Source organism: Malaclemys terrapin, chromosome 1 (genome assembly GCF_027887155.1).
Source record: "Malaclemys terrapin pileata isolate rMalTer1 chromosome 1, rMalTer1.hap1, whole genome shotgun sequence".
NCBI classification, from domain to species: domain Eukaryota; kingdom Metazoa; phylum Chordata; order Testudines; family Emydidae; genus Malaclemys; species Malaclemys terrapin.
Window position 1 is genome coordinate 24,581,300 of NC_071505.1, and position 18,621 is coordinate 24,599,920.

The 18,621-nt window shown below is 40.5% G+C and overlaps 1 protein-coding gene across 2 annotated transcripts in view; it reads left to right on the plus strand.

Annotated features, from left to right (window-relative positions):
- Nucleotides 1-18,621, plus strand: part of FAM185A (family with sequence similarity 185 member A) — a 64,424-nt gene that overhangs the window by 21,039 nt on the left and 24,764 nt on the right. For both annotated transcript variants that reach the window (XM_054017690.1, XM_054017699.1), the window contains exons 4-5: nt 5,812-5,950; nt 13,242-13,283. In XM_054017690.1, the coding sequence (XP_053873665.1) occupies nt 5,812-5,950; nt 13,242-13,283 (181 nt within the window). The remainder of the gene's footprint in view (nt 1-5,811; nt 5,951-13,241; nt 13,284-18,621) is intronic.

Sequence of the window (18,621 nt, forward strand, 5' to 3'; positions counted from 1 at the left end):
TCTTTTGACCCCAGACCATCTTGAGAAGGAGAACATCAACTGAAAGGGCTACTTCTACATGATCTTGCAAGCACTGGTGGATCACTGGGGCTGTTTCACTGACATCAATGTGGGGTGGTCAGGGAAGGTGCATGATGCCTACATCTTTAGGAGCACTGGACTGTGTACAAAGCTGCATGCAGGGACTTTCTTTCCAGACCAGAAGCTTCCAGTGGGGGATGTGGAAATGCCCCTAGTGATCCTGGGAGACCTGCCTATCTCTTACTCCCATGGCTCATGAAGCCTTACACCGGGAACCTAAACAGCAGCAAGTAGTGCTTCAACAACTGGCTCAGCAGGTGCTGAATAACCGTTGGATGTGCCTTTGGCAGATTAAAAGGTTCTTGGACTGTTTTTTTGGTAGGTTAGACCTCAGTGAGGAAGATATTCCTATGGTCATTTCAGCCTGCTGTATTTTGCACAATATTTGCAAAGCGAAGGCGGAAAAGTTTCCCCAGAGGTGGAGTGTTGAGGTTGATTGGCTTGCTGCTGATTTTGAGCAGCCAGATACAGGGCAATTAGAAGGGCACAGCAGGGTGCTATTTGAATTGGGGAGGCTTTGAAGGAACATTTTGACAATGATTCCGAGGAATGTGTCTTTATGTGAAGCCAGGCAATGTTTATTTGGCTCCCTGAATGACCCCTGTAGTGCTTGCTTCCTGAGCATTAATTGTACTGAGCAAATATTCCTGCCAATAGCCACTGTGTTTGAATGTTAGCACCAACTCATGTGTGTATGACACAAATACAGTGTCAATTTCTATAAAAGAATAAAGTTTAATAACACAACAAAACACAAATATTTCTTCAAACAGGGGACATGGAAATGAGGAGCAGTCTCTCAGTTATGTGTCTCAGAGCTGTAACTCCAGCTTTCATTGTGAAACCAGTCTCTAGGGGTGGAATGCAAGGGGTACTGCGAGGGACTGGGAATATGCATGGAATGTGGTGGGGGTGTTTGGGGAGGGCATGGAATGGAGTTCTGTACTGGCAGTAGAGGGACTCGTGCATGGATGTGCTCTGACTGTAGCCTAATGAGCGACTTGAGCATCTCTCTGTGGTCCTCCAATAGCTTAATCATCCTCTATGGAGGTTTCCTGGGACCTCCCGGTCTACATTAACAAACTTTTCTGCCGGGCCCGCGCTGTGTATCTGCATATGTTCTGTTTTTAATTTCTTTCCCTTATCCATCCTTTACCATATAACAAAGTACATGAGAGCTCAATCTCCTCTCACCATGAAGTATCAAAGCAAAATGTGTGCTTACCCATGCTCGTGTCCCCTGCTTCAGGCATGCCAGAGCCAGAGTGTTGGGACTGGCTATACCACTCTGGAGTCAAAAAGAGATCCTGACTCGCCGTGCTATCAGATCACCCTATTGTGTGTTCCACCTCCTCCTCCAACTCCATTTCCTCATCTACACTTCATCCTCGGAGTTGACTGCGCTGGCCACTGCCTCTAGTCCCCTTGAAGTATCCATGGGACTATTGGCAGTAGAGGTGAGGTTGCCACCAAGGATGGCGTGCAGCTCCTTGTAGAAGCGGCATGTCTTCTGTGCTGCACCGGAGCAATGGTTGGCCTCCCTTGCCTTCTGGCATGCCTGCCTCAGCTCCTTGATTTTAGCATGGCCCTGCTGCGTGTTCCTTTCGTGCCCCTTCTCCTGCATGCCGCTAGCAATCAGCCCATAGGAATCAAAGTTCCTAAGTCTAGAGCAAAGCTGCAACTGCACAGCCTCCTCTCCCCACGGACCCAGTGTGATCCAACAGCTCCGGTGTATTCCATGGGGAAGCACATCTGTTGCAGAAAGCCAGCATGATCACCTGGGAAGATGCTGTGTGAACTGTCCAGGCTGAGCAAACAGGAAGAGAAATTTCAAAAATTCCCAGGCCTTTAAAAGGCGGAGGGGTACATACGTGTGTACCTTCAGGGCAGAGGAGTTCAAACTGATGACCAGACCGATCAGGTTAGGGTGACATACAAAAGTGCAGTGTCTACATTGAAGCTGTGTCACTCTAAGTATGTCACAAAAAGCCCTATGCCTTTCATCGAGGTGGATTTATTATGTCAGCGTAGCAGGGGAGTTATATCGGTGGGAGGAGCATTGCAGTGTGTACACCTCCACTGTTTTGTCAACGAAAGCTCACTTTTGTTGACAAAACTGTGTAGCGTAACAAGGCCTTAGAGGGAGAGTTTTCAGAGGCATAAAGAGCAGTTAGGCACCGAACTTCCATTCACTTTCCATCGGAGTTGAGTACCTAACTGCCAGTTGTGCCTTTTGAAAATCTCTCCCTCAACCTTTTTAAAAATGAAAGCTTAAATTCTGAAACATAATTTTGAGGGACGTGTTGGTTTGTATGGCAACTGTCACAGCTGTGGAATTGCTGAATACATGGAATCTTGATCGCAATAGAACAGTTTAGTTTTAAATAAAATATTTAAATGACTTTTCAGAAGTTGGCAACAATCCATGAATATTCTTGAATTATATGAGGTCTGAGACCAAATATCACTCTAGCTGTGCACTGTATATGAAATATAGGGTTAGAGTCTGGGCTGTGCCTCTAAAGCCTAAGCGATAAACCATCTTTGTGCCCTCCTAATCCTAGGCTGTCTGGGGGGTTGGAGAGGCCCCTCGTATAACTTAACTTAGGTCCCAGGGCTAAGGCAGCCTCCCCATTGCCCTGTGGGTTGCAATGTTGCCCAAAATCTCTGCAGTTCTGTGACCCATTCCTCCAACATGCCTCTCCTTCCTTACACCATCCCTGCTCCCAGCATGCCCTTATGCCAGGGCTTGTAAGGATGTCCTCAAGAGCGGTCTTCCACTGTGCGTGCACCATTGCAGTACCCTCAGTGAAGTACAGGGTTCTTAAGACCCCTTTATGCTGCTTTGGCTGTTTTATGTGGCATAAAGGGGCTGTAATGAGATCGCGGATTTCACTCCCAAACTTAGTTGACTGTAAACTTACATAGCAAGGGTAGAGAGAGAGAGAACCTTAGACAGAAGAGTTTGATGACACGTCCTTATATTTGTAAGAACTTTTCTACATCGCATCCTTTTCAGAGGATTGTATGGGATGGGAGATTGGTTTTTCTCATGAACTTGTTCATCTTATAAGGCAAAGATAGCATTAAAACGCCAAAGTGGATTTTAAGATGAGCTGATGTACACCACAAGGCTGTAAATCATTTCATAGGATGGACACTACATTTTATTAAGGAAAAAGGCAAAGCTGGCAAATTTAAAACATGCTGAACAGGAGTGTAACTTGAATTATTATATAATTACAAAACAAATCATGCTGAACTTGTAAGTATTGGATTGCTTGGTAAATTGGGCCCAAGTAAACAATATGCATTTTAAAATGGTTAAATGTAAAGTTATACATCTAGGAACAAAAGAGATAGGCTATACTTACAGGATGGAGGACTCTTTCCTGGGAAGCAGCGACTTTTATAAAGTCTTGGGAGTCATGATGGATAATCAGCTGAATGTGAGCTCCCAGTCTGATGCTGTGGCCAAAAAATCTAATGTAATCCTTGGATGTATAAAAACAGAGGAATATGTAGTAGGAGTAGGGAGGTTATATTACTTTTATCTTTAGCACTCCTGTGACTACTGGAATACTGTGTCCTGTTCTGATGTCAACAATACAGGAAGGATGCTGATAAATTGAAGAGGGTTCAGAGACAAGCCATGATAATGATTAAAGGATAGGAAAACACGATTTATAGTGAAAGCCTTAAGGAAGCTCAATCTGTTTAGAATAGAACTTCAGAGTTATGAATACCGGAGTGATGAATTGACCAGTCAACCACACATCTCATTTGGAACTGGAAGTACACAATCAGGCAGTAGCAGAGATCAAATTAAAAAAAAAAAGGCAAATACAGTACAGTACTATGTTAAATGTAAATGAGTAAAAAATAAAGGGAAAACACAGCATTTTTCTTCTGCATAGTAAAGTTTCAAAGCTGTATTACATCAATGTTCAGTTGTAAACTTTTGAAAGAACAACCATAACATTTTGTTCAGAGTTATGAACATTTCAGAATTATGAACAGCCTCCATTCCTGAGGTGTTTGTAACTCTGAGGTTCTACTGTAGTTTAACAAAGAGAAGGTTAAAAGGAGACTTGATCACAGTCTATAAGCACCCAGATCTGGAACAAAAAATTGATAATGGACATTTCAGTCTAGCAGAGAAAAGTATAACATGATCCAATGGCTGGAGGTTGGAGTTAGAGACATTCAGACTGGAAATAAGGTGCAAATTTTTAACAGTGAAGTAACCATTGGAACAATTTACCAAGGATTGTGGTGGATTTCCATCACTGGCAATTTTAAAATCAAAATTGGATGTGTTTCTAAAAGTTGTGCTCTAGTTCAAACAGGAATTAATTTAGGGAATCTTATAGTCTGTTTCATACAGGAGACCAATCTAGATCTTAGTGGTCCTTCTGACATTATAATCTATGAATCTATAAGAATTTAATTCTTTTCTTTGTAATCACATGAGAATGCATCTCCTACTGTGCATGTCCAAATAGTTACAAGTCTGACTATTTGCACAAAGGCCAAGTTCTACTTACTCCCACTCTGTACCCCTCCAGTCTGTCCAAGATGATACCTTCAAATTTCTTTCCTGTGTCTCCAGCCATGTTGGATTTAAACCCCGTGCCTTCACCTTTAAGGCTCTGCTTAGCTGGGGGTCCTGGTCTATGTATTAGGGCTCGCACGACAGTAATACAACTACTACAAATAATGATATTACTTTGCTCTGCTCTGCCTGTCTTTTTCAGTTTTTCATGTGTCATGTTCACAAAGTGAACCAATGAAAAGTCTGAGTAAACAGCAGAACAGAACCTTCAAACCCACATGGGGCAAGAGGAACAATGTTCATATTATGTTTTATGTATAGTGTTGGTATGGTGTTGCTCACAGTAAACTACTTCCTATGAAAGCACGTCATTTTAACTTCATCTCTTAAATATCTGCAAAAGTCTGTCTCAAGATCATTAACCCTCAGTTATTAATTTTGATCATATTCTGTAACTTATTTTTGAAACAGATTATATTTATTTCATTTTGTAGGTTCTGTCTGAGCTCTTTAACTCCCCTTATTTGGGGAGTTAAAGATCACTCTTGTCATGTGAGCAAAACACAGGACTGGAACCTTATTGTTGGTTGTGCCACAGACTCTTTTGTGTTGCCTTTAAAAATCCTTTTAACCTCTTTGTGCCTCAGGTTCTGCACCTGTAAAATGGGTATAATAATATTTCCTTTCCACACAGAGATGTTGTAAAGATTAATTCGGTTTATACTTATAAAGTGCTTTAAAGTCCTAGAATGGAAGTGCAAAATATGATGATTTATTTTGTGTGTTATGTAGCTTCTAGCTGAGATCTGATACTCCACTTGTGTTTTGTATCTGGGTAAATGCATGTCATGTAGTTCTGTTGTCTCTCAAAGAGCCTTGGCATATTTCCATGCAGGGCCGGCTCCAGGCACCAGTGCCGCAAGCAGGTGCTTGGGGCGGCCAACGGAAAGGGGCGGCACATCCAGCTTTTTGGCGGCAATTTGGCAGCGGATCCCTCAGTCCCTCTCGGGGGGGAAGGACCCGCCACCGAATTGCTGCCGAAGAATGAAGCTGCCACCGAAGTGCTGCTGATCATGGCTTTTTTTTTTTTTTTTTCCCCCCGCCGCTTAGGGCGGCAAAAACACTGGAGCCGGCCCTGTTTCCATGGTGCTTATTTCAGCTCGTTTCTCTTACAGAGTGTGAATATAGAGAAACTACAGGGGACATCCATCAAAATTTCTACTGAAGATGGTTTGTTGAAAACCAAATATCTTTATGCAGAATCTTCATTTCTGTCTTCAACAGCTGGTGATATTCTACTGGGAAGCATTCATGGTAAGACAGAAAAGGCAAAATACAGTCTGGAATTTAGCAGATGTGCGGGTATCTATAGTGTTAATTATAAAAACAAAATGACTGCTCCCATGAGGCTGGGCCCTAAATAATCAACTGCAGACACAGCAGCTGAGCAAACCAGACTCAAACAGTTCAACACTGGCAAATGCTAAAATGATGAGATCACCATATATAAGACAAGTTAATTAATTCTTCCTCTGCTGTAAATAATATTGTATTTTAAAGATACTTCCATAAGTAAGCTTGTGATAGTAAGGAAAAGGCATAAAAGGAAGAAACATACCACATTTTTAGGGATATAAATTAACAATTTGCCATAGAGTTAAATAGTAGAAAATACAACAAATCAAAGGAGCATCAGTGGTAAAATTATACTTTGTTTTTAAATATCTGTTTTTATCTCTTAACAGAAATCAAAGGGGTTAACCTGTTTAACAAGACTTCTGGATAGTATTTGGTTACGATGACTTAAAGTGATACTGTTTTTATTAGAAGTATTTTCTCTGTGTTTGTGCTGGCGTCCTGTATAGCTAGTACACTGCCAATTTACAATTTTCCAGGTCAAATGTCATATTTTTTCCCCAAATGTTTTTCATCCAGAATTGGAAGGATGGCTAACATGGGTCTCTTTCATATTAATAATAGTGGTTGGAACCTGGTCCCCAGTAATAATTCACCAGAATTCCCATTGAGCACCTCCTCTCTGTTCTTGATGTGTTTATAGTGATTTTGAAGCTAAATTAGACAAACTGGAACATGTACCAGCAGTGAAAATTACTCACATTGGCACAAGTTCCAATCTTTAGCTATAGGCTACCAAAACAACTTGCTGCAATTTCATGAAGGCTGCAGATTTTTACCTCACTGCAGAAATGCTGCTTCTCCCTCTGATCCTTATTAAAACAAAACAAAACACTCCTTTGTCAATTATAGAAAACTGAAAACTGATTGATAAACTTCCCGGCTAAAGTTCCAGCTTTTAGAATGGAACCAGCCTCTCCGACAGATGAGGCATAAATAAATGTAATTACATAAATACTATATTTAGTTGCTGTTCAGTCCATTAAGCCAATATGCTGACTTTTACTAAATAATCTTCTAAGAACTAAGTTCTTAATGTGGAATGGGGGTAGGGGTTAGTGTTGGGGGAGGGGGCGGGTCTCCATGAAAAGCTTATTTTGGCTGTTTCAAGCCAAAAATGAAACAGTAACAATCATACTTGAAGGTAAATCACTTTCACAATCCACATATCTAAAGCTGTGTTGTAATTTCGGTCAGGAACAGCATGAATGCAAATAGAGCTGTATCCAGATTAAACAAATAGTTCTTACCTTACTTCATGTTTATTTTCATAAAGCTCTACATTAAATGGTTCTGGAACTCTTAACACTTGCTCTTTTAACACACAAGTCTTTTTAAAATGTTGCTTTTAAAAACAAAAGCAAAAGTAGATCTAATTTTATTTAATACTTTGAGTGCCTTTTTATGGAACAGTAATTCTTTGTAAACACAGCAGACAAGTATAAAGATCTATTCATGATTATATAGTGCACATGTTATAACACGTGTTTTTAACCTGATGGTGAAACTTTAAGACAAATCTTATTTTAAAATAATATAGTTCTCTATTTTAGTAATAACACCATAGATTAGTAAAAATGACAATTTTTACATTTGAATTTACTCTTTTGCCATTTGTTTACTTTTGCATTTCCCTTAGCTTGAAAATTGTAATGAGTTATTTTTATTTTTAGTTCTAGTGTATTTTGCTTCCTGTGTCTCCTGAATGAGCACAAAGCTGCAACATTTAGATTGCAAACCCATCAGGAGAGTGTTATTTGTTAATTAAACCCACTATACCTTGTAACTAACATATATGGCTAGGGCCCTACCAAATTCATGGCCCTGAAAAACGCATCATGGACCATGAAATCTGGTCTTTGGTGTGCTTTTACCCTATACTATACAGATTTCACGGGGGAGACCAGTGTTTCTCAAATTGGGGGTTCTGACCTAAAAGGAAATTGCAGGGGGCTCACAAGGTTATTTTAGGAGGATCGCAGTATTGCCACCCTTACTTCTGCACTGCCTTCAGAGCTGGGCAGCTGGAGGGCGTTGGCTGTTGGCCGGGCACCCAGTTCTGAAGGTTGCGCTCCTGCTGGCAGGGCGCCGAAGTAAGGATGGCAATACCATACCATGCCACCCTTACTTCAGAGCTGCTGCCTTCAGAGCAGGGCGGCCAGAGAGTGGTGGCTGGTGACTGAGGGCCTAGCTCTGCAGGCAGCAGCGCAGAAGTAAGGGTGGCAATACTATACCATGCCAATCCTTATTCTGTGCTACTGCTGGCAATGGCTCTGCCTTCAGAACTGGGCTCCTGGCCAGCAGCCACCGCTCTCCAGCTGCCCAGCTCTGAAGGCAGCGCCGCCGCCAGCAGCTGCGCAGAAGTGAGGGTAGCAGTACCACAACCCCCCCTACAGTACCTTGCAACCCCCAACTCCTTTTTAGGTCAGGACCCCTGCAGTTACAACACCATGACATTTCAGATTTAAATAGCTGAAATCATAAAATTTACAATTTTAAAAATCCTATGACCGTGAAATTGACCCAAATGGACTGTGAATTTGGTAGGGCCCTATATATGGCAAATACCTCTGGCCTGGCTCCAGCTAAGATGGCAAAGTTTACTCTTTCCAGGCCAAACCTAGGATCAAAGGGGATGCTTAAACCTTAACATTGCTGGCCTAGAGAAGAAGGGGGGCAGTGAGGGGTTTGAGTGAGTAGCCAGAGGCTCCCCAGGGAGTGTCAGTGAGCATTGACGGGGATTCAGAGAGAGAGAGAGAGACGGAGAGTACACTGCAGCAGGGCACACTGTTTCTCCCAACCCAGAGATGGAGGTAACTGGGCTAAATGGAACTTACTAAAGCTTGCAAGGAAAGATAAGGTTTTGGTAAGGGGAAATGTAGATAGGCCTTCTTTTGTTATATACATTTGCTCTGCTTACTGTATAGGTAGAGTGAATAAATAATGCTTTGTTTTGAAGAAGTTGTTTTTGAGTCATTTAATCAGCTGCTGTCATAGGCTCCTGGAGGTAAAGAGCTTACAGGTGCTAAATGCAGTTGAGCCTGTTTGGTTAACAGATGGTAAAGAGGGGGCCTGCAGCCCAGAAATCCAGTTTAGAACCACATCATTGCTCCCAGGGAAGGAGGGGTGATGGTGGCAAAACCTGTCCCCAGAAGGGTGCACCTGAGAGAGATTAAAAGGGATCTAAGTGCAGCTTGCCTTGTAACTATCACACAAAGCCTCAACCTGATTTAAATAAATTATTTATTTATTTATTTATTTAATCGAGTGATTTAAATTAATTATTTAAATTCCCTGAATTTAAACCACAATGCCTTAGCCTGTTAATGTTTACTTTTTCTGATAGACTTACTTACGTGACCACAATGCATTAAAAAGCAACCGGTATTAAATTATGTAAGCGTTACTACACTTGGTAGGAGTTAGCATGCAGAGTAGACTCATAGACTTTAAGGCCAGAAGGGACCATCATGATTATCTAGTTTGACCTCCTGCATATTGCAGGCCACAGAAACTTCACACACCCATTCCTATAATAGATCCCTAACCTCTGACTGAATTACATGATTTAACGACTTCAAGTTACAGAGGATCCATCATTTACACTAGTCTAAACCTGCAAGTCACCTGTGCCCCATGCTGCAGAGGAAGGCGAAAACCCCCCAGGGTCTCTGCAATCTGACCAAAGGGAAAATTCCTTCCCAACCCCAAATATGGCAGTAAGTTAGACCCTGAGCATGAGCATGTGGGCAAGACCCACTAGCCAGACACCTAGGAAAGAAATCTCTGTAGTAACTCAGACCTCGCCCCATCTAATGTCCCATCATTGGATAGTGGAGATATTTGCTGCTAGCAGTCACAGATCAGCTATATGCCACTGTAGGCAGTCTCATCATACCATCTCCTCCATAAAATTATTAAGCTCAGTCTTGAAGCCAGTTAGGTTTTTTGTCCCCACTGCTCCCCTTGTAAGACTGTTCCAAAATTTCACTTCTCTGATGGTTAGGAACTGTTGTCTAATTTCAAGCCTACATTTGTTGATGCCTATTTTATATCTATTCGTTCTTGTGTCCACATTGGTGCTTAACTTAAATAACTCCTCTCCCTCCCTGGTATTTATAGAGAGCAATCATATCTCCTCTCAGCCTTCTTTTGATTAGGCTAAACAAGCCAAGCTCTTTGAGTCGTCTCTCATAAGGTAGATTTTCCATTCCTAAGATCATCTTAGTAGCCCTTCTCTATTCCTGTTCCAGTTTGAATTCATCTTTGTTAAACATGAGAGACCAGAATCGCACACAGTATTCCAGATGAGGTCTCACCAGTGCCTTGTATAATGGTAACAGATATTTCCTATGTCTACTGGAAATACCTCACCTGTGCCTGCCTAGGACTGCATTAGCCTTTTTCACATCTGCATCACGTTGGCGGCTCATAGTCTTTCTGTGATCAACCAATACACCCAGACCTTTCTCCTCCTCTGTCACATAAACTTTTGAAATGAACTTCTGATTTAAAAGATCTTGGCTATGTGCAGCGTAGAGGAAGGTTAAAATGGGAACTCTCTTACGCTATCATTAACTTATCACCTAGATATTATAAAGAAGCTATGACATGTGGAAAAGCTTGTTATTCTTTGAGCTTGGCACTGTAAAAGAACATGAAAATATGGTCCCTGCACAAAAATGAGTCTTATACATTTTTAATTACAGATTATGGAACTACTATATGTTAAATGACTTCATTTCAAAATTCTACATATTTTAGCAGTCTGGTGTTAGCTCCTCATAAGCATAGGTCTGAATAGCATCAACTTCACAATAGAAAACCAAAGCTAAGAAGGAGTGTGAGGATATGAACTCTATCCCTTCCCATGCATCCTAACATGCCTTGTCCCCTTATGGGCCTAAGTCAGGAATTCACAGGGAAAGCAATACAATATAAGAGAAATATGATGCCACTGTTCACATCCCAGGAGCCACATCTTGAGTTTGGCCTCAGGATGACCTTGATGTTGAGACTTACAATATCTATAGATAAACAAAACTTAGGAATGCAGGAAAAGGTTCTCATTAATGTTCAGAAAGAACAGAAATCATTGAAACATTAAGCCACCACCATCGGTGATTTATTAAAGCAGCTAGAGTGCAGTATTTACAGTACTTCACCACAACTTCACATCCAGTAGTGCAGAATAAACCAACCAATATTTAAATATAGTCAGATCTCCTCTGCTCCACCCCAGATATATTTAGACTCAAGGATTAGTTAGCTGAAAAATTGTAAGTTTAACTAAATATTGGAATTAATTGAATAGTTAAATGAGTTAAAAGTCAGTTTTGTATATACTCTATGGACATTTCACAACACAGCACAGAAAGAAATTCCTCTCTGCCTTCCAAACAACTTGTCAAATTGGCTGAGTTAATGTGATTTATGAAAATTCACTAATCTCCAAATGTTTAATATTCTTCTGGGATAGTTAATAATTTATAAACTAGGGGCTAATTTCAAGTAAGTGGCTGCAGGTCCGTTTGAGTCACCTGATTACAACAGGTCTGAATCTGGCCCTGTGTCTCACTTTGTTGTGTAGAAATAAGTATTAATAAGCAAAAGGAGGAAAAGAGGAGACCTATACATGGGCTGTATACCTGAGGCTGGAAAGGGCAAGGGAGGGGAAACCCCTTTCAAGTTGACAGAACATATAAAAACGGTCTGATTCCGTCCTTATTAATGCCTGTTGTCTTCTATGATTGCCCAGTTTGACCTCTGATGTGAAAATTTTCAGTCTTGTTCTGAGGGGCTTGAAAATTGTAAATTTCTTTCATCATATTGTTGTCAATTTCCGAATCATGGAAACCATTTTTAAACTGTATTTTGCAGTATACTTTTTTCCTGTGCAGTTCTACTTGGCATTTTGAATGTATTTTGTGTGTGAGATGATTTTACATGCTTTAGCTTCAGCTCTCTTGCACTATTCTACACTTATTCTCTTTAATCTCTTGGGGCCAGATTGTGTGAGGTGCTTAGAACTACTGAATCCCAATAAAATCTGTGAAAATTGAGGATGCTTGATATCTCCAGTGGGACCCGCCACACCACTGGTTCTCAACCTCTTTTCATTTGTGGACCCCTAAAAAATTTCTAATGGAAGTGCAGACCCCTTTGGAAATCTTAGACACAGTCTGAGGATCCCCAGGAGTTTGTGGACCACGGGTTGAGAACCACTGCTCTACACCTTGCAACAGCCGCCCTTTTTTTGTCAAATAGATTGCTCTGGTGTCCATAAGAAATGAATATAATACTGTAGTAAGGCTGAACAGAATCATGTTTTGCTAAACAAATTAAAAACTGATAAATTATTTACTACTTTCCACGATCTTGATACGTGCTTGCTCAAAAATTACATGTCAGTTTACAATAAACTGATTCCTTTAGCAGATTTATGACTTTGTCGGCTCCTCATTTCATTGAATTCTTTCAAAACAGGGATGCAGATACTAAAGTGATTACTTGCACAGATTGACATTGGAGTCTGACATTAAGAGTGGTTTGAAGGGAATAGCATGGTAATGTGCAATGACTCCACAGGAATTTTTTAAGAAGAAACCCTGCAGTATGAAATAGAAAAACCCCTCCTGGAAAAAAAATGTTATTGCAATCCCCCCTGCTCAACTTGAAAAATATATCCCTGTTGGAAGATGGGAACTTTTTTTGTTTAGCTGTTTGTATGCCATTTTTGTTACACATACAATTAAACCAATTTAGTCAGCCATATGGCCCATGTAGTTAACTGCACAATAAAAAAAAAAAGTGGCACAAAATAATAATAATAAAAAAGTATTAGTTGATACCCATGAAATGCTTTGGGCTTTTTTTTTGTTTGTTTGTCTATATGTTCATAAAGTTTTACACAAATTGTTTTCCATATTTTCATATTTTTAAACTTTATTTCCTCATTTGTTAAGAATTTTCATAAAATGCAACTCTGTGAATATAAAATAATATATTTTGTATTGATTTATTTTATTAATTTTTATTTGCAACCCAAATAAAAATATGTAGACTAGCAGTTGCATTATGGTCATTGGAGCAGGACTCCCAGATATGCAGTTAATCTGTGCAGCCTCTGAATGGACTGTATAAAATAAGTTTCTCTTATTAAAACATCGACTCTGTTTTTCTCTTATAGGTGACACAACCCTTCAAACTAAAACAGGGAACATCACAGTAGGTAGGTTCTACTTTCTCTTGAAATAGGACAGCATTCTTGTATTTTTTTCCAGATAGTATTTAGGTGAAATACATAGATTATTTGTATCTTCAGTAACATATTTTGTTTTACTGATGTGATTAAAATGTTTTCTAGGATTTTTAATAAAGAATTGGTTTAGTACAGGATTGTTTCATTTTGGTTTTGCAAACTGTAAGAAATATTATAATGCTGGGAAAGATAAAGCTATACATTTAGAAAGACATCCATTCTTGTTTTAAAAATTCCCAAGTAAGGAGAATGTACCACAGCACTTGGTAATCTGTTCCAATGCTGAATTACGCTTACTATGAAAAATTTACCTCTCTTTTCCAGTCTGAATTTTACTGACCTCAGATTTCAGCCTTTGGATATTGTTATGCCTTTATCTGCTAGATAAAAGAGCTCTGAAGTATCTGATATCTTCTTTCTCTGTAGATAATTATAGAACATGATCAAGTGTCTTCTTAACCTTTTATTTTGTCTTATGTTTGATGATTAAAACTGAATGGCTGGGATTTTGTCACTCACAAGTAATATTAAATCATTGTTTTATTATTTTATATCATCTGCAAAGATGCTAGGAGCGTCTTTAGAAAATAAAGACAAAATGTTTACAGTCTAAGTGCCACTTTAATCAGTGTGCTCTCTAATTTAAGAAAAAAGACCGGGGTTAGTCTTGTCTCTGTTTCAACGAAGTGATTTTTGTTTGTGAATGGTAAAACACTGCTGAATTATCTCTATGTTCTCTTGTGATTTTTGTACTGTACATATGAGTTCAGGGGTTGTTGTGACTCCTTCTTTTTGACTTCAAATCAAAATGTACTGGGCCTGATTCATCACTGAGTTACTCCAGTTTTATGCCAATGTAATTTTAGTGATTTCAGTAAAGTAAAACTGGAGTAACGCAGTGATGAATCAGGTGGACTGTCTTTTTTGGATATACAATGTGAGCACTCAAGGAATTACATTTTTGTAAATGAATACAATTATGGAGCTAATTCTGAAAGGTTCTGAGTGTTTTCTGGTAGCACCAACTGATCTCAGTGACCCCACCACAGCAAGCTCCTTGCAGGATTGAGGCCTGTTAGAAATATCAAAACCTGAAAACAATAGTAATTAAAAAAACAATATCAACATTTTCTTAAAAATAAAGGCGACAAATCTCCTCACAAAAGTCAGTCATGGAAACCACAAACCTAAACTCAACTTTCCAGACTCTGCTTTTCCTTCTGTCAAATGAACTGTTTGATGATGACGGTGTTAGAAGACTACAGTTTCTTAACACGGGAGGTATCACTGTCTACTAACAGATGACGAATAGTTTCCATAGTTAACTGAACTCAGTTCTAAATATTAAGGAGTGTCTGACAGTTGAGAGCCATTTTATCTTTCAGATTTATGTGCCTTAGTGATTAGTTACATTTCACTTTTTCCTCAGGAGATCACATAGCCATTTGTATTCATTTTCAGGCTTTGTTATGCACATTTTCAAAGGAAAAAATAACTTTTTAAAGAATCATATACACTTAGGGGACATTGGGCGAGATATGATAATACCTTTCACTTACGTAGTGTCACCTCAAGCTCTTAAAGTGCTTTACACAAGTGGATAAGTATTTTCTGTTTTATGGGGAAACTGAGGCACAAAGTGGTTAAGTGGATTGCTAGAGCTCACACAGTGACTCTGGTCTTCTAGCGCTTAGTGCCTTCCTATAACCACTGCACTATGTTACCTGCCTGCAGGTACATATATTTTCAAATTTTAGCAAATGAATGTTATTCTTGTTTGTATAAAGTTAGTAATACAGTAAATAATAAGATTTTGCACAAACAGGAATGCCATTCAGTAGGTAAAACTAGTTAATTGAATAATATACCCATTATATCTCTCAATGACTATATAGTATCTTGCTACTTAGTGTATCATTAGTATATACGTCAATCTCGTAGGAGACTGACTAACACAGAGGTGAGGTGTTGAACTTATTTTCAGGGTATTAATCTGTGAGACAACAGAAAATCATGCTAATCAACGATTCCTTATTCTTGTAAAATTCTGCTTTAATAGTTAGTAGGAACCAAGCAACACTTATGTATTATATACTTGGTGATCCAATCATAAATTCAACAGGAATCGAGGATGTTCAACTATGTTCCCTGTAAGCTGCCTGGCCTGCTCTCCAGGGCTGCACAGGCAGGCAGGGGGAGACGCCCCTTCCCTGGCCCGGCCCAGGCTCTCCGGAGCTGCTGGGGAGAGGAGCCCTTCCCCCAGCCTGCCCAGACCCGCAGGAGCTGCTGGGGAGAGGAGCCCCTCGCCTGGCCTGCCCCAGGCCCACCGGAGTTGCCGGGGAGAGGAGCCATTTGCCCAGCCTGGTCCATGCCCACCGGAGCTACCAGGGAGAGGAGCCCCTCCCTCGGCCCGTCCCAGCCCCGCCAGAGCTGCCACTACCGGGGAGAGGCATCTGTCACCCAGTCCCAAGCTGCTGTGGTGGGAGAGGGCTGTGGGGGGAGTCCTTTCTCCCCACTGCAGCCCCAGGGCAGTATGCACCCCTAGTCCCTCATCCTCGTTCCCACCCCAGCCCTGAGCCCCTTCCCAGATCCCAATCCCCTCATCCCTGGCCCCACACCAGAGCCTGCTCCCCCAGCCAGAGACCTCACCCACGCCATACCTCAACCCTCTGCCCCAGCCCTGAGCCCATTCCCACACTCCGAACCCCTTGGCCCCACCCCATGAATTTTGTATGTTCACCAATGTGAAGGTGATGTGTCACACATCACCTCCATATTAATGTACATATCAAAATTCATTCCACACAAGGACATAAAAAATTAGAGGGAATGCTGGTGTTCAACTTCTTGCAGGATTGGGCCTTTAAAATAAGCATACTGAAGCAGGAAGCATGCTTTTCTCTACAGCATGTGTTTATACAGTGCTAAGTACACTGTTAGTGATTAACAAATGTGAAATAATTTTGATGTGTTTTGAAAGTACTGTGCTGGAAACTTCTCAGTTTGGACCAAATAATATTCAGCTTTTAAATAACTTGTTAATTTAGATCAACCCAACCTTGTTTTATTTCTGATTTGATTAAATCACTGCTGAAAATGGTCCTTAAGTTACTACCAGAATTCTTAACAGTTTCACAAAGGACAACAAAGAAGGCTTTGTGTTCAGTACTAATCTTATTTTTCCAATTTATAGTTGGCACAGTCCAGTAATCAATCATTCCTTGCTGTTATGCCTTGTTCCCTTGAGGTGTTCTCTGGGACAGGACAAATTTCTTTCTACCATACCTCCTAATATGTTATATTAAAAATAACATTCAAGTCCTGCTTCCCTGCATGGTAATGTTTACATTTCAGCTCCAAAATGTTCTGAGATAGCAAATCTTTACTTTGAGTTTGGTCTGTTGGAAATGGAGTTCTGTGCCAACCACGCTATTTCAAATAGGAGGGCATGACCCCAGATTTTTTGTGGGATTGAAGGCAGAGTTTATTTTCAACTGCCAGCCTTATGGATTGTATTTACAGGAAGTAGGGTACTGCTTTTGAAAGCAAGATTTGGCACACAGACACAAGGAAACTCAGGAAAGAACAAATTTGTCAGGCTCATTTTCTTACATGTTTCATTGCCAACTTTTTCACCATCCTTCAAATATTGAAAGACATGAAGTGATTCTGTCCCACTTCCTCACATCGTGACCCTCTGTCTGTACAAGACCTGGAGTCACTCGTTGCCTTGGATTTGTTGTACCTGAAATTTTAATTTCCAGTTAAGTGCTAAACATTTGTCAAAACACAGATATCTGCTACTTGAAATTAGGGTACAGTACTAAAGTGAAAGTGAACTGAGCAATCTGCAGGTGTCCACAGTGATGTGAGACGGTTGCTATATGTGACTATTGCTTGGAGGTTACTCAGGACTGAAAGACAATACCAAGAATTTGGTTGCAAATTCTCTCTCCTATGAAGTTGTATTGTTTGAGGAAAACAAAAAAAAAATGCTCAAAATATCTGCAGCATAATTGTGTGAGGAAACACCCCAAATATAAGTTGTGTAGCTCCAACAACATGCTCAGAACTGTGGGCTGATTTTTATCTCAAACCCTAACACCAGGTATGACATGCTACAGGCTTTCAATGCCTATTTGAAAACTTAGCTGTGTCAGGATGCAAATTTCACTTCTGGGGCTTCAGATCAACATTTGGGTGCTTATGCACTGATATGAGTACCCAGGTGTGGAACTAGATGCCTATCTTAAGCATTCAAGTGTTTAAAAGTAGACCCAAGTCTGGGCAGAGACTGTGCATTGAAGAGCACAGCAATACCGAAAACAAGTGTATCTGAAAACAAAAACACAGCCTCTGCCCTAGAAAAATAATAATAAAAGCACATAAGAACATAAGAATGGCCATACTGAGTCAGACCAATGGTCCATCTAGCTCACTCTCCTGTCTCTGACAGTGGCCAGTGCCAGATGCTTCAGGGGGATGAACAGAACAGGGCACTTTTGAGTGATCCATCCCCTGTTGTCCAGTCCCAGTTTCTGGAAGTCAGAGGCAGTCTAGCAATCTGAGTGGAGCATGGGCATAGGCGCCAACTTTCTCTGGCGCCGGTGGGTGCCTACGCCCCCCGCCCTGACTCCACCCCATCTCTCTCTATTGTGAAAATTGGCTGTTTATTCCTACTCTTTGTTTCCTGTCTTTCAATCAGTTGCTGATCCATGAGAGGACCTTTCCTCTTATCCCATGACTCTATAGTTTGCTTAAGAGTCTTTGGTGTAGGACGTCATCAAAGGCTTTTTGAAAGTCCAGGTACGCTATATCTACTGGATCACCCTGGTCACATGCTTGTTGACACCTTCAAAGGATTCTAACAGATTGGTGAAGCATGCTTGCCATTTACAAAAGCAGTGTTGAGTCTTCCCCAACACACCATGTTTACCTATGTATCTGATTTTGTTCTTTACTATAGTTTTAAACAATTTGTCTGGTACTGAAGTTAGGCTTAATGGCCTGTAATTGCCAGGATCCCCTCTGGAGCCTTTTACATTACATTAACTATCTTCCAGTCATTTGATACAGAGGCTGATTTAAGCAATAGATTACATAGCACAATTAGAAGTTCTGCAATTTCCTATTTGATTTATGTCAGAACTCTTGGGTGAGTATCATCTGATCCTGGGGATTTATTACTATTTAATGTATCAACTTATTCAGAAACCTCCTCTAATGACACCTCAATCTGAGACAGTTCCTCAGATTTGTCAACTACAAAGAATGGCACAGGTGTCAGAATCTACCCCTGCAGTGTCTG